This window comes from Diorhabda sublineata, chromosome 7 (genome assembly GCF_026230105.1).
Source record: "Diorhabda sublineata isolate icDioSubl1.1 chromosome 7, icDioSubl1.1, whole genome shotgun sequence".
Taxonomy (NCBI): Eukaryota; Metazoa; Arthropoda; class Insecta; order Coleoptera; family Chrysomelidae; genus Diorhabda; species Diorhabda sublineata.
Window position 1 is genome coordinate 33,543,968 of NC_079480.1, and position 16,734 is coordinate 33,560,701.

General features: G+C 33.6%; 1 protein-coding gene across 4 annotated transcripts in view; it reads left to right on the forward strand.

Moving 5' to 3' along the window:
• Nucleotides 1-2,587: 2,587 nt before the first annotated feature.
• The window catches only part of LOC130447147 (fasciclin-1), a 35,184-nt gene continuing 21,037 nt past the window's right edge, over nt 2,588-16,734 (forward strand). For all 4 annotated transcript variants that reach the window (XM_056783823.1, XM_056783824.1, XM_056783825.1 and 1 more), the window contains exon 1: nt 2,588-2,809. In XM_056783823.1, coding sequence (XP_056639801.1) covers nt 2,684-2,809 — 126 coding nt within the window. In that variant the 5' untranslated portion in view covers nt 2,588-2,683. The remainder of the gene's footprint in view (nt 2,810-16,734) is intronic.

Below are 16,734 nucleotides of genomic sequence, written 5' to 3' on the forward strand. Positions count from 1 at the left end.
AATGTCTACGAAACCGACGCTGAGGAATTTTTAGACTCCGTTCTATAAAGAAATATTGATTTTTCGATGTCTTGTCGTCAGTTGAACGCAGAAAACGCAATGTTTAACGAAAATTTTTCTTAAAATTCGATTTTGTCAAAGTTACCCCAAATTAAATCATAAATGTACGTGAAATCATTACTCGTACACTGGCAAATTACATTCTAAACGTTGGTAACCGTGCAGCATCTGCAAATTGTGGAAGCGACTCGCGAATTTCTTAATGTCTACGAAACCGACGCTGAGGAATTTTTAAACTCTGTTCTATAAAGAAATATTGATTTTTCGATGTCTTGTCGTCAGTTGAACGCAGAAAACGCAATGTTTAACGAAAATTTTTCTTAAAATTCGATTTTGTCAAAGTTACCCCAAATTAAATCATAAATGTACGTGAAATCATTACTCGTAGACTGGGAAATTATATTCTAAACGTTGGTAACTGTGCTTCATCGATTTTCAGTGTTGCAACATTGATTGTTATCAAAATCAGACTAAATTATATCAGACTTTTTTATTTTCGATTTTTTTTTTATTATTAGTACGAATTTGGTCACTACTATACATTTTGGTGGGTAATTACGAACGACACGAAATAATTCCTCATACAAAACTACTTTATACTGAAATTGATATAGTGAAATGTCAAGAGAACATAAATTAAATGAAATTTTACCCTATTGTAAATTTACAATAGTATAAAAACAACCCCTACGAGTGTCTTTTAACGAAGGGATTAAAAACTTGTATTTTCACCGTATTGATTTAACTAGGCATAATGCACTTTCCAGTTATCTATTTCTGTTATCGAAAGGGCGGGCGGAATAGAAATGCAGTTAGTCACGCATACATCCCCTAAGTTTTAATAGACTTATTCGCTTCAAGAAAAAAAAATTAACCCTCGAACTTAAAAGCAAATAAACGACTGAATATTTTATAGTATTAGACATTGACTTGAATAAAATTATCATCGGATAATACACAGGGTGTATAAAGGAAAAATTATTTTTTCTGTATTACTATACAATGTGTTTAAAATTTCATTATCACTCAAATATTTATAATTAAGATGAATTGATGATCGGTACTTAACATATTACCAGTAAATCGGTATTAAGGGCGTTACGATAACCCGAATTTCGTCTTCAGATACTAAAGAGATGTTGTAGTGGTAGTAATATACAGGGTGTCCCACGACGAGTTAAAACTATCTGTGTATGGGAAAATATTTATAGTAGAATCACGAAAATTTCTACGTTTGGGTTTTCGGATACGATCTTTTTAACTAAAATATTTTTAAAGATGGCCGACTTCCGGTTCTACCGGAAGTTGACTGTAACTTTGTTATTTTAAATAGAACACCCTATATATCAATACATTTTTGAAATCTACGTAAAATTCTAGTATACTTTTGTCTGAAAACTTTTTTCGAAAAATGCATAGTTTTTGAGTAATTAATTTATTTGTAAAAAAATTGACCGTTGCAGACCCTTATGAATTATTTTTTTACGAGAATACCCTTAAAGATTAGAAAATGGTTTCTGTCAGACTGCTTTTAGCAAGGTCAGACGTATTTGAATCTATGTTGAAAAATTTTTCATTTTATACAGGGTGTGTATAAAAAGTGTTCAAAATTTTAACTTCATAAATATCAAATTTCTTTATTTTTTTAAATAGAACCACCCGGTTTTTTCTATTTTAATGCATTCAGGGGTGAAAAATAAAGCAAATTCATGTATATTTTCCTGTACCTAAACCTTAGAAATATAGGGGTAATGTGAATTATCCTGTGTACGTAGGATTATGTCGGACAGCTCGGAAGAGCGTTTGACACGGTAGTATTGCTAAAACAGAGTGGTCATCTCTGGATCGACCATAAGCTGAACTGCTTTCTTCTGTATTGAGTAGATCATCCTTAGGGTATGCTTAAGATCCGATCTCCAAATGTGCGAAAAACACTCCAAAGATGGATGAATCTGGACCTTGTAGAGGAAAAGAAGCTGTTCCGGAGCATATAGCTTTTTGGTCTTAAACCAACCATCGAATTTCCGGTGATGGTGTTGTTTTATGTCCAAACAGGACTAATTCCTGAGATGCAGTGTCAGTCTTTATTATAAAAACAACAGCATGAGTCTTTGCTGCACGATGTACTGTAAGTAGTCTTAAAGAAACTGACCAAACTAACTTTTATAATTTGACACCCTGTATCTTGGCATTTTCAATGTAAAATATGTACAATTATCAATGAATGCCCTTGTACATTCTTCTAGTTTGTTAATACTAAAAAATTTTTTGTACTATACATTTTTTTGGGGGGGTTTTCTTACCCCAAAAAGTATACGTAGATAATTTCTCGATTTTCCTTACCAAATTTGACAAGTTAATTTTTTACGTAGAAGAATCAACAAGCGAATGATATTCATATACCCGGATTTTTCCGGATATTAAATGTATTACCTATCTAGGGAAAATCGACTGCGCGGATTTTCCGAACGCCGAAGAACGACGCGCAGTGGGGGATGATGTTATAGCAAGCGACGTCCGCCACTTCAGTGGATTACAGACCATCGAACGGTGCAAGCGGTTACGTAACTCGCGACGGTAATTTGTGTCAACGAACCTCCACAAAGAGTAGAAGAATAATTAAATGTGCGTTCGGATCAACATGATCTCATTATGGAGTCGTTGGATCGCATTATTTATCGGAGGAATAACGCTAGGAAGCGGACAGAGACTAGATGAAATAATGAAGAATGATCCTGATATATCTCAGGTGTGTTTAATTTTGTTTTGTTTGTATGTAACATCGTGGTCAAGGTTACCCTCATTAAATTGATTAAATAACTGAGGGGTGTTAAAATAAAGGGTGGAATTATGTAAGTTTGGGAAACCCGTCAATAAAAATCGACGAAATTACTAATATGCACTTTGGTTAACTAAAAACCGAAGCAAGTAGTACGTATAGTCGATCAAATTGATGTACTTAGGGTCAATTTTCCAAACAAAGGTAAAACCAAGGTTTGAACTCTAATTTAAACCGATAATAAACAGGTTTAATCACAAAATTTGTTTAAGAAAGTTGTGTAAACAAAAACGAACAAAAAACAAATAAAATCATACCATTTTTATGTAGAAGTACTTTTGTTTAACACTGTAAATAATTACATAGAAACAGTCGACTCCAAAAAGGGTGATACGGTTGTCGAGGGAATTTAAAATCTAATGATTCACTATAGAACGAACAACTTTTTGTTTTTTTTAGGCTCGTCGACGATGTTAATAATTTCTTCATCATCATCGTCGATTTCATCAAATATAAAGTACAAATCTTCAATCAATCCACCAAAACCCTATATAACATTTTGGAAAAGTTAGAAAGTTTAAACTAACCACACACACCCGGTAACGTTTAAATCGAAAATCGCCAATAAACGCCATCTATGAAACGTTATCTGTAGTTTAAACTGACGTTTGAGGTTTAAACTTGACTTGTAAGGACCTTAACAGTAAAACCACAAATAGAATAAGTCGTTAATGAATGATAAAGGGTGTCTCATAAATTCAATTTCAAATTTTTTCGACGGATCTGAATAATTAGTAATCTGTCGGTACAAGATCCGAACTAAATACTGGATGTGGTATAAGTTCAATGCCACCAAGTTCTTCGATCTCGATTTGTGTAACTTTCTGAATACCTACGTGGATATTTCTCCGATGAAATCAGCGTCCCTCCCAAGTATTTATTAATTTCAGGGAAGATATGGTAATCACTGGGGGCCAAATCTTGAGTTTAAGTGGTTTATGACACAGTATTCCCCATAAACAGTTGGAAATGTATGTCCACTAAGAATTAAATCATTGACGGATACCAAGACAAGAATGAATCCTATTGGGACCTCAAAAACATGTGATTTGAACGCTTCTTAAGGTATGGAATGGATCTGCTGGAATAAGAAGAAATCATTGGGTGCCAAACGAGGACTGTACGGCGGATGACTCATCAATTTTTTATCTGGAGTGTTCAAAAACGTTTTTGTTTAAATAAATCTCGGTTTATCGTGGCGAAGAATCATTCGTCTTCTACGATTGATTTCCCTGGTTTTCACCATCACTACTGGCAAACAAATGCTGGTGTACCATAGACAATTGATCGTTCTACGTGTCCGAACAACTTTTCTTGGAAGAGCCATCAAGTCGATTGTTCTTTGCATCAATTTTTTGGCACAACAGACGATTTTGGAAGACCTTCACGAAATCCATGCTGTAACGAAGGGCGATCACGATAGAATTGCAGTTTTTCCATTTTTTAACCAAGATAAATGTTTCAAGTTTCTGTAAACAACTCAAATAACACTCGTATTCGCGTTCCGAATACGTTCACCAATTTAAATGTCAAACTTCATGATGTCAATGTCAGATTTGACATATTCACATCGGTGTTGCCATATCTCAAAATTTAAGTAGCAACTCACGTAGTTACGTTTTATTTTAATTGCCAGGAAAGTCGAGGTGTAAATTTCTTGAATAGTTTGGATTGGGATTTGTCTTTTTGTGAACTTTATCGAAAATACGTTGTATACATGATCTTACATCAGATTAGGATACTAATTTTCTTGATAGATTGATGAAATTAACGAAAACGAAATGTCAGATATACTTGAAAGAGTTTCGAATCAGGAATGGAACGAATCAAATTATTAATAAAACTTGTATGACAACAAGTTCAGAGTACGTTCACTATTTAAAATGTCAAACGTCAAACTTCATAATGTCAATGTCAGATTTGACACATTCACATCGGTGTTGCCATATCTCAAAATTTAAGTAGCAACTCTCGTAGTTACGTTTTATTTTAATTGCCAGGAAAGTCGAGGTGTAAATTTCTTGAATAGTTTGGATTGGGATTTGTCTTTTTGTGAACTTTATCGAAAATACGTTGTATACATGATCTTACATCAGATTAGGATACTAATTTTCTTGATAGATTGATGAAATTAACGAAAACGAAATGTCAGATATACTTGAAAGAGTTTCGAATCAGGAATGGAACGAATCAAATTATTAATAAAACTTGTATGACAACAAGTTCAGAGTACGTTCACTATTTAAAATGTCAAACGTCAAACTTCATAATGTCAATGTCAGATTTGACACATTCACATCGGTGTTGCCATATCTCAAAATTTAAGTAGCAACTCTCGTAGTTACGTTTTATTTTAATTGCCAGGAAAGTCGAGGTGTAAATTTCTTGAATAGTTTGGATTGGGATTTGTCTTTTTGTGAACTTTATCGAAAATACGTTGTATACATGATCTTACATCAGATTAGGATACTAATTTTCTCGATAGATTGATGAAAATAACGAAAACGAAATGTCAGATATACTTGAAAGAGTTTCGAATCAGGAATGGAACGAATCAAATTATTAATAAAACTTGTATGACAACAAGTTCAGAGTACGTTCACTATTTAAAATGTCAAACGTCAAACTTCATAATGTCAATGTCAGATTTGACACATTCACATCGGTGTTGCCATATCTCAAAATTTAAGTAGCAACTCTCGTAGTTACGTTTTATTTTAATTGCCAGGAAAGTCGAGGTGTAAATTTCTTGAATAGTTTGGATTGGGATTTGTCTTTTTGTGAACTTTATCGAAAATACGTTGTATACATGATCTTACATCAGATTAGGATACTAATTTTCTCGATAGATTGATGAAAATAACGAAAACGAAATGTCAGATATACTTGAAAGAGTTTCGAATCAGGAATGGAACGAATCAAATTATTAGTGAATCAACTGGTTGTTATTTGCTCGGTTGATATTGAAATTATCACCGACCATTATATCTCAATTGTACAGGTTCAATTTACGGTACAGGAAATAAAAATATACGTAAGACCGTCCTAATAGGAGTAGATACATTTTCATACAGCATGTAATAAATAATGTTTCTTCTGAATACTTTTAAATATAATTTTTTTTTTAAAATAGTTTAGTTTACGATTATTTCCTGTTAAGTTCGTGGGTATCTACGTCGACGCGGAACAGATGACGTTTTTAATAATGAGTCATCGTGAACAGGTAGGGCTTCGCCTTAACAAAAGGGTCACAAACACCTGCTCTTATTCTATTCATAAAAAAAATATAATCCGATTTAATCGATTGTTTTTATTTATTATTTTATCCTATTTTCATTATATTTAATTCTATTTAGTTTAAAAATGCCGGAATTCATTTTAAAATTATAATTTTTTGAACTATGCAGTGGCGGTTCGTGATAAGTTCCTTAATTATTAACAAAGTTCTCAGGGTGCTTTATCGATACAGCGAAAGTTAACATCAAAATTTTGGCCGCAAATAACTCGAAATCTACGCCGAATTTCGGAAAAAGTGAAGCGATCAAAAATGTAGTTTAAGAAATTTTCTACAAAAAAGGTTTCGTGTAATTTTTCTCTAAGAGCTGTCATTTCTTTGTAAAATGCGCTCAAATTTCGGGGTCGCATCTTACTAAAAAGTTTTCGCGCCACGCAGAGTCTGAGGGCTGAAGAAAAAACTGCTGTATCTCCTCGAAGGCTCAACATGTCGGAACGAAAGAAACATCGTTTTATTCGTTAGAGTCTATACTTTTCAATTGCATTTACCAAAAAATTTAGATTTGTAAATTTTTTTGGAAAATAACACGAACGGGATTGTTTTCTGATCCTTAAAATATATCACTTGGTAGCCAAAATTTTGATGTTAACTTTTACTGTATCGATAACGCAGCCTCAGAACTACGTAAATCCAGAAAATTTTCGGGGATTTTGGCTCTAATTGAGCTGTATTCACTGGACTATCATCTCTAATCGAGGTAAGAACTTTGTCTACTGTCGGAGCCACATTCCTTCGAAATCTTTCTTTCAATTGATTGACAAAGTTATCGCCTCGATTAGAGATGATAGTCCAGTGAATACAGCTCAATTAGAGACAAAACACACGATAATTAGTCGCTGATTTTCTGGCAAATAACTCGAAATCTACGCCGAATTTCGGAAAAAGTGAAGCAATCAAAAATGTAGTTTAAGAAATTTTCTACAAAAATTTTCATGAATCAATAATTTCCTACGAAAGGTTTTTTTACCCAAAAAATGTTCGGTTTTCTCAAAACCGTCGATATTGCAGCGAATTACGTTATTAAAGCAGAAAGGCAGTACGAGGTCTGGCTCTTAAATAACGAGAAGGGTTTTATTATAAAAATTATTCTACTTTCGAATGCTCCCCTTCAATATACTTCCCTTTCCTCGCCACACACTTTTCCATTGATCGAAACAGTCTTCTTCGGTGAATGCCTTCAGGAGCTCTAGGAGTTTTTTGCTTTACCACTTCCATCGGCTCAAATCGGATCCCTTACAAAGCAAATCTTTTTCTAACCTATGAAGCTTTTGGTCAGGGTCAGATGTGTTATTCCTCGTGTGAAATTTTTCTAGCCGTTTCCTTATCAGCGTTTACAGCCTCGTCAATCGTCCGGATGCTCATTCAACGATCTGCACGTGCAATTTGCTTGATTTTTGTCACTGTTGAAACAGTCACAGATCGACCTGGGTACTAGTCATCTTCAGTGTACTCTCGGCCATCACTAAAGCGCTTAAACTACTCAAAAACAAGCGCACGAAATGGATAGTTGTCCCCATAGGCCTTTTGTAACAAGTTACAGCACCTTTTTTTTTTATAATCATAAAAACTCGCTCAATGATAATTTTATTAAACGAGAGATTTTAACAATTCGAAAACGGTTCTTCGCATCAGAAGTTTCGATGAAATTAGTTTAATACCGTAGTAGTTCCTTCCGGTCTATTTTTTCAACGCAAATTTATAAAGGAAGTGAAAATTTGTAATACATAATCTGTTCTTCATTCACTTCATCAAATGTATCTTAGAAATGTACGAATTGCAGTGCGCGGAAAACCAAATGATTCGGTCTCGATAAATTGACATGTTGGACGGAGTATCTGCCGCGGTAGTGTCGGTAAAACAGGGACCTCTTTTTCTTTGCTCTAAACTGTCTAAATGTTCGACCACGTGACTACACCAAGACATATTGCGATGATGGTGGTATTCATAATGATTTCAGGATCGGTGGTGATCTGTTGCAGTATTGTTGATGTACGGAGAGGAATAACATTCCTGGTAAACACCTAAAACCTTTCTTAGGTCAAAAAAGCTACTATGAAGAGGGTGGTTACCTAAATAAGTTTCCAAATCGTGGAAAATGAAGGTTAACACAATTGGCATGAGGCGTTTGAGGTAATTACGACCAATTTAGAGGTTGACGGTACTAAATTAACCCCAATCAAACAACCAAACACGGTAATTTGGTTTAAATAAAAAAGAAAATGAATGCTGTTAACCATTTTAGTTCTAAATCGTGTTTTTTTTTGCGAATAAATAATTAATATTCATATTTTTACCATTCGGAAGAGTTACGAGCTGGGTAGCAATTAATTTTTATTAGATGAGGGTATAATTATCAATGAAGTTTATGTCTAATCAACCACAATAACGGACGGAAAGCGAACGAGCAGCTGCGACTGTCATTAATTTATCCAATTTAGTAAAATGATTTTCAAGATCGTTTTAAGTTTGTTTTTAATATAATAGTTAAAGAAACAGAAGTCGGTAGGGAATGAATCATAAGACGTGACGTTGTTCACTTTAATAAATAAAATTTTCGTCATTAAACGAAAAACGCCATTAAAACTATTTTCGTTGTCCCGTGCGCCACCAAGATAAATCCTGGCTTCCAAATATATGTTGAGTAACGTGTATGAAACTCCAACTTGGTTGGACTGAACAAGAATTTAGTCGTTTGCCTTTTGGTGTACCAAAGATTCGAACGGAACCAAAAAATCATGTAAATGATTGTTATTTTTGTTTGATTCAAACAAAAGACATCACCACCAAGTCCAAACACACCCTTCAGTACCCGAACTTGTTATCAGCCAACATTTTTGGAAAATTTTTGGTGATTTTAGAGCCTTTTGCTTGGGCTACTGCAATTTAATTTGTGAATGGGACAGCAGAGACCAAAAAAGACATCACACGAAGAAAGTATGGCCCAAGTCTGGGCAGAAGAATGTTGAAAATGATCCTTTAGTCAACCCTAACGACATAAGTTTGCCACTGCACTCTCATCTGGATTTCATCCCCTAGAATTCGGAAGCTGTGAGTGACCATTGGGTTGTAAATAACCTGCACTTTCATCTGGATTTCATCCCCTAGAATTCGGAAGCTGTGATTGACCATTGGGTTGTAAATAACCTGCACTTTCATCTGGATTTCATCCCCTAGAATTCGGATGCAGTGATTGACCATTGGGTTGTAAATAACCTGCACTCTCATCTGGATTTCATCCCTTAGAATTCAGAAGCTGTGATTGACCATTGGGTTGTAAATAACCTGCACTCTCATCTGGATTTCATCCCCTAGAATTCGGAAGCTGTGATTGACCATTGGGTTGTAAATAACCTGCACTCTCATCTGGATTTCATCCCTTAGAATTCAGAAGCTGTGAGTGACCATTGGGTTGTAAATAACCTGCACTCTCATCTGGATTTCATCCCCTAGAATTCGGATGCAGTGATTGACCATTGGGTTGTAAATAACCTGCACTCTCATCTGGATTTCATCCCCTAGAATTCGGAAGCTGTGATTGACCATTGGGTTGTAAATAACCTGCACTCTCATCTGGATTTCATCCCCTAGAATTCGGATGCAGTGATTGACCATTGGGTTGTAAATAACCTGCACTCTCATCTGGATTTCATCCCCTAGAATTCGGAAGCTGTGATTGACCATTGGGTTGTAAATAACCTGCACTCTCATCTGGATTTCATCCCTTAGAATTCAGAAGCTGTGAGTGACCATTGGGTTGTAAATAACCTGCACTCTCATCTGGATTTCATCCCCTAGAATTCGGATGCAGTGATTGACCATTGGGTTGTAAATAACCTGCACTCTCATCTGGATTTCATCCCCTAGAATTCGGAAGCTGTGATTGACCATTGGGTTGTAAATAACCTGCACTCTCATCTGGATTTCATCCCTTAGAATTCAGAAGCTGTGAGTGACCATTGGGTTGTAAATAACCTGCACTCTCATCTGGATTTCATCCCCTAGAATTCGGATGCAGTGATTGACCATTGGGTTGTAAATAACCTGCACTCTCATCTGGATTTCATCCCCTAGAATTCGGAAGCTGTGATTGACCATTGGGTTGTAAATAACCTGCACTCTCATCTGGATTTCATCCCCTAGAATTCGGATGCAGTGATTGACCATTGGGTTGTAAATAACCTGCACTCTCATCTGGATTTCATCCCCTAGAATTCGGAAGCTGTGATTGACCATTGGGTTGTAAATAACCTGCACTCTCATCTGGATTTCATCCCTTAGAATTCAGAAGCTGTGAGTGACCATTGGGTTGTAAATAACCTGCACTCTCATCTGGATTTCATCCCCTAGAATTTGGATGCAGTGATTGACCATTGGGTTGTAAATAACCTGCACTCTCATCTGGATTTCATCCCCTAGAATTCGGATGCAGTGATTGACCATTGGGTTGTAAATAACCTGCACTCTCATCTGGATTTCATCCCCTAGAATTCGGAAGCTGTGATTGACCATTGGGTTGTAAATAACCTGCACTTTCATCTGGATTTCATCCCCTAGAATTCGGATGCAGTGATTGACCATTGGGTTGTAAATAACCTGCACTCTCATCTGGATTTCATCCCTTAGAATTCGGAAGCTGTGAGTGACCATTGGGTTGTAAATAACCTGCACTCTCATCTGGATTTCATCCCCTAGAATTCGGATGCAGTGATTGACCATTGGGTTGTAAATAACCTGCACTTTCATCTGGATTTCATCCCCTAGAATTCGGATGCAGTGATTGACCATTGGGTTGTAAATAACCTGCACTCTCATCTGGATTTCATCCCCTAGAATTCGGATGCAGTGATTGACCATTGGGTTGTAAATAACCTGCACTTTCATCTGGATTTCATCCCCTAGAATTCGGAAGCTGTGAGTGACCATTGGGTTGTAAATAACCTGCACTCTCATCTGGATTTCATCCCCTAGAATTCGGATGCAGTGATTGACCATTGGGTTGTAAATAACCTGCACTCTCATCTGGATTTCATCCCCTAGAATTCGGATGCAGTGATTGACCATTGGGTTGTAAATAACCTGCACTCTCATCTGGATTTCATCCCCTAGAATTCGGAAGCTGTGAGTGACCATTGGGTTGTAAATAACCTGCACTCTCATCTGGATTTCATCCCTTAGAATTCGGAAGCTGTGAGTGACCATTGGGTTGTAAATAACCTGCACTCTCATCTGGATTTCATCCCCTAGAATTCGAATGTTGTGAGTAACGAACAAGACGAAAGATATCATCAGATATCATTAATAGAAAAGCCCAATTAAAGGAAAATAACTTCAGGAATGCTAGCAGCTGTTGGAGACTTGGAGGGAACCAACTAGAAGCCAAACATTCACGAAAATAATAGGATGGGATGATAAAAAATAAAAAAGGGAAGAACTAGAAGCTGGGGATAATAATTAGCTGCAGAAACCTAGATAAAATAAGATGAAAATCTCAGAATGGAATGAAGAAACCCCTTTTGAGATGTCAAAATTAAATTAAGGGGTTGCAGTGAACGAAAGAATATAAAAAATGAACTGATGAAAAGTAGGAGAAAGTTTGATCCCTTTTGTGATTTTTTCTAATAAATTAATTTTGTATTATATGATTTTTCTTGGGTTGTTGTTAAATTAGTTTTTGTCTGAAAGTGGTTAAAATTAGATTAATAATTTAGGGCAGTTCGTTAGAACGTATTACTAAGTGATAATGGAGTGTTAATTAATTTTCTGAAAGTTGACTCAATCAATCGATAACTAATTAATCATTTAAATTAATGATGTGTCTAATTTATAAGCATATTCAGCGTTTCTCCAAAAAATACTTTAGAACTTTCAAAAACGTTGGGAGTTCAAATATATTCATCGAAATAGTTTCAGGATTAATTCCTTTACAAGTTCCGAAGAATTTTTGACATAGTTGAGTGTTAGATATGCCAAAAGGTATTTTTGAAAAAATTGTTAGTATAAAATAAGTTTTCTGATACTTTTAATTAAGAAAAAAACCATTTTCGACCACATTAATCTCACAAAAAAGCAATCCTTGACACTTTTTGATCAAAGAAGCGACTTTTTGACTGTTTAAAACAAATAAAAGCTAATTTTTGAACAAATTTAAGGTAGATAAGCTCTTTTTTGGAAAAATAAGATTAGAAAAGAGAATTTTTGACTGATTTGACTTAGAAGCGTTAATTTCTAACCAAATTAAGCAAAGAAAATATAATTTTTTATTAAATTAAGTTAGAATAGCCAATTTCTGATAATTATAAAATGGAAAAACCAATTTATAATTAAATTAATGTTAGAAGATCCAATTTCTAACTAATTCAATTCAGAATTTGATTAAACAAAATTCAAAAAACATGAAAAAGTCAATTTTGGGTATATAAAACATAGAAAAGCTAATTTTTGACCAAATGAAACTTATAAAAATCACTTTCTAATTAAATTAAATTCAAAACGATCTATTATTGACCAAATTTAGCTGAGAAAAAAGAAAAAAAATTGACTTATTCAAAGAAGAAAATGTAATTTTGAACAGAATTACCCGAGGAAAATGTAATTTTCATCAGAATTAAGCCAGGAAAATGTAATTTTTGTGCTGAACAGCCATTTTCTGAGAACTTCAAGACGGAAAAGCGAATTTTTGATAAAAATTTAAGTTACAAAAACCTACTTCTTGACCAAAGAAATGTAAAAAAGGAAATTTATGACCAAATTTAACTCATAAAAACAACATTTCAACCAAATTAAATGTGGAAACACTTGATTTTGACCAAATTGAGTGGCGAACATAAATTTTTGTACTGATTTAGCTCAGAAAATGTAATTTTCCATCAAAACAATTCACGAAATTGTAATGTTAATCAAAATAAATTCAAAATAGACAATTTCTGAGATATTCAACGTGGAAAAGCGAATTTTTGATAAAAATTGAGGCTGCAAAAAATTCGTAACCAAAAAAATGTCAAAAAAGGAAGTTTTTACCAAATTTAACTCATAAAAACAACTTTTCAACCAAATTAAATGTGGAAAACCGTAATTTTTATCAAATTGAGTGGCGAAAATAAATTTTTGTACTGATTTAGTTCAGAAAATGTAATTTTGAATCAAAACAATTCAAGAAATTGAAATATTAATCAAAATAAATTCAAAAAGCCCATTCTTAGGAATTCTTCGTGAAAATACCAAATTTTAGTGAAATTTAACCTAGAAAAACACACTTTTTGACCCAAGATAAATAGAAAATGGAATTTAAGACCAAATTCAACTTAGAAAAACCACTTTAACCAAATTTAATGTGGAAAAATCTTTTTTTGATCAAATCAAACTACAAAAGTGACCTGTTTCTGAAAAAAATAAACATGGCAATGCAAACTTTCGACCAAATTAATTTTAGAAACGCTAAAATTGAATTAAAAAATGCATTATTGACAAAGTCAAGCTACGAAAATTAAATTTTTAACCTGTTTCACATGAGAAAATTTGAAACAAGTAGGAGAGCCGATTTTTTATTATAGAAAAATCAATTTTTGACAAAATTAATCTTATAAAAACCACTTTTCACCCCGTGAAATATAGAAAAAACAATTTTCAACCAATTTAAGCTGAAGAAAGAGAACTTTCAAGCGAAGAAAATGCAAATTTCTGACCAAATTAATCTTAGAAAGTCCAAAGATCGAATTTGTGTTCAAATTTTACAGAGAGAAACCACTTTTTCATCAAAGAAACGTTAAAAAACTACGTTTTTCTACGTCTACTATAAAACCTACGAAAAAAAAAAGTTTTTGATCAAATTGATCTGCAAGAATGAAAATTTTTATTGAATAATTTAGTATTCCATGAAACTAAGTAAAACGTCAATTTTGAATTAGTCACACTTAGTAAATGTGATGAAAAAAACACAAAATTCCAAATTATTCCAACCTTACATAACCTAACCTAACCTTACATAACCTAACCTAACTTGACCTAACCTAACCTAATATAGAGATCGCTGACGTAAGTATTTTGTTTAGAATTTGATATATATGAAAGAAAAAAACTCAATTTCTTGTTTTAAAAGTCGTATACCGATTACCATGTGAAATACTGAAACTAATTTTGACTGTTCGCGAACCATGAACCTGGCTTTATGTTAAAAACGTTAAAACGGTTCTTGCACTTGTTATAATTATTTTTTAATTAAAATTTCGAGACACAAAACAATTTTTATCACGGTTGGGCGGAAATGGTAACATCGAACTTATTCTGAAATCAACATTATGCGGTCATGGTTAGGTTCGGAATAATTAGGTGATATATCAATGTGGAATTTTCAATAGATAAAAATTAGTCGGAGCTACACAAACTTAATAAACTTTTTTTGCCTAACAAATAAAAATGAAACGTCACTTGTTTATCAATCTCTCAAAAATTATTAAAAAAAAAAGAAAACTAATTATCGTTTCCACTTAACTTCAGTCTTTATCAAAATATCATCCTAACCTAACTTAACCTAACCTAACCATACTTTGATAAAGACTTGAAGTTGAGTAAGGCGAAACGTCAATTTTTTATAAATCTGTCAAAAATTATTGAAAAAAACTAATTTTAAAACAGAAGAGATCTAAAATCAAGAACATTTAGAAGCATTAATATATCAAAAGGTCTAAGAAATAATAAATTAAAGACTCAAATAAAAGTCGAAACGCCAATTTTTATCTTTATTTCAAAAATTATTAAAAAAAAATACGTTCACAATTAAAAATGTCAAATTTTATTATGTCAATGTCAGATTTGACAAATCCACATCAGTGTTGCCATATCTCAAAACTCAAGTAACAAACCTCGTACTTAATACACTGTGTGTTTATAAAGTATCTTGGTAATTTAGCGATTTATGTTTGGTACACACAAAAAAATATTAAATAGAAAATTTTATATTTTTCTACCATGTTTTTATTAACGTTTCTCTACCAAAACATTTAATTTCAAAGCTTTACATATTATAATGGTTAAATTTGAAAAAAATAATTCTATCCTCGGTTTAAATAACCTAAAAAAACCTCAGCTCGGGTCATATTTTGATTGATGTTCGATATCTGGAAACTCTATCTGTTTTTCATACAAAAATCTAGGGCACTAGCTCTATAGTCGTACAATGCCAAGTAAACTCATAGAATTATGGCAACTTTTAGGAGCAGAGAACTCGGTGTGTTGTATCCAAGACGACCGCAATATGGGGTCGCTCCCAATATTGCGTTAGGCGTCGCGATGATCGGCGCCATGATGACGCGGTTGGGGATTCGCCTGCTCAAATATCGATTCTAAAATTTCGGTAGACACTCATAGAATCGATCTGGATTTTAGTTGAGAATAAATAACATCGAAAATCAGTCGTTGAGAAACCTTAAATGACACGCTGCTTTTATTATCTTGGCATCCCTGTTTATTTTTTTTTGTATTTGTTTTTGTGTTCCTAAAGCATTTTAAGATCCTGATTATTCTTTTGGAATTCATTCTTATAGAATTTTAGTACAATACAATAACTATAGAACGAGTTCTTAACTTTTTCCATGACTTTTACCGATATTATAACCTATAAAAGAACTGCCAAGCTTGAAATAAACAAATACCAGACGTGGCAATAACCAGAGACATGTGGAACTTCTTTTTTCTTATAAGTGTTCGATGTCAGGATCCGAGCTGCTCGTCTCTTATGATACAAAACACTGGCCTAAACCCCCCATGCCTGTTAAGCCAATTAATTGTAAAATGTAAACTATACATTGGCCTCCATCCCCCATGCCTGTTAAGCCAATTAATTGTAAAATGTAAACTATACATTGGCCTCGATCCCCCAAGGCCTGTTAAGCCAATTATTTGTAAAATGTAAACTATTAATTGACTCTTACATAGTACAGTATAATAAAATAAGTGTGACTTGTCATATCCTCTTGACTTTGGCAATATTTGTATGACAGTTATCGACAAAATTCAACAAACTGGCTCTGTTCAAATAAAAAAGATGATAGTGATGGTTCTATCGAAAATTATTCTGTTGAAGCAGCTATTTTTGGTTCTGACGGCATTTAATCGATCATGTAACTGATATGTCAAAAACTTGGAGTTCGATGGATTGTCAAAAAATTGTAAATTTCATCTATGCAAGATCAAAAAAGACTAAAATATCTACAAGACACTTTTCAGTTAAATGAAGGAGACCAAAGAACAGCACATCAATAAGCACACATCTTCTAAATAAATTATTAAAGAGATTAAAGGAAATATGAATCCTAGAAAAAACCCCGAATTTGCTCTAATTATTGATGAAGTTTTAATGCAACTCTCAAAAAATGAAGAGCTAAACTAATAAAACTAATCAATATATTTTTTTTAGCTAAAATTTACATTTCTTGATGTGAACAGACATTTGATTAAGTTTAGCTTCAGGGTTTGAAACAATGCAATGTGTTAGGAACTTTCCTATACATATTGATCCTTTAGTAACCTTTTGAAACGAAACTAC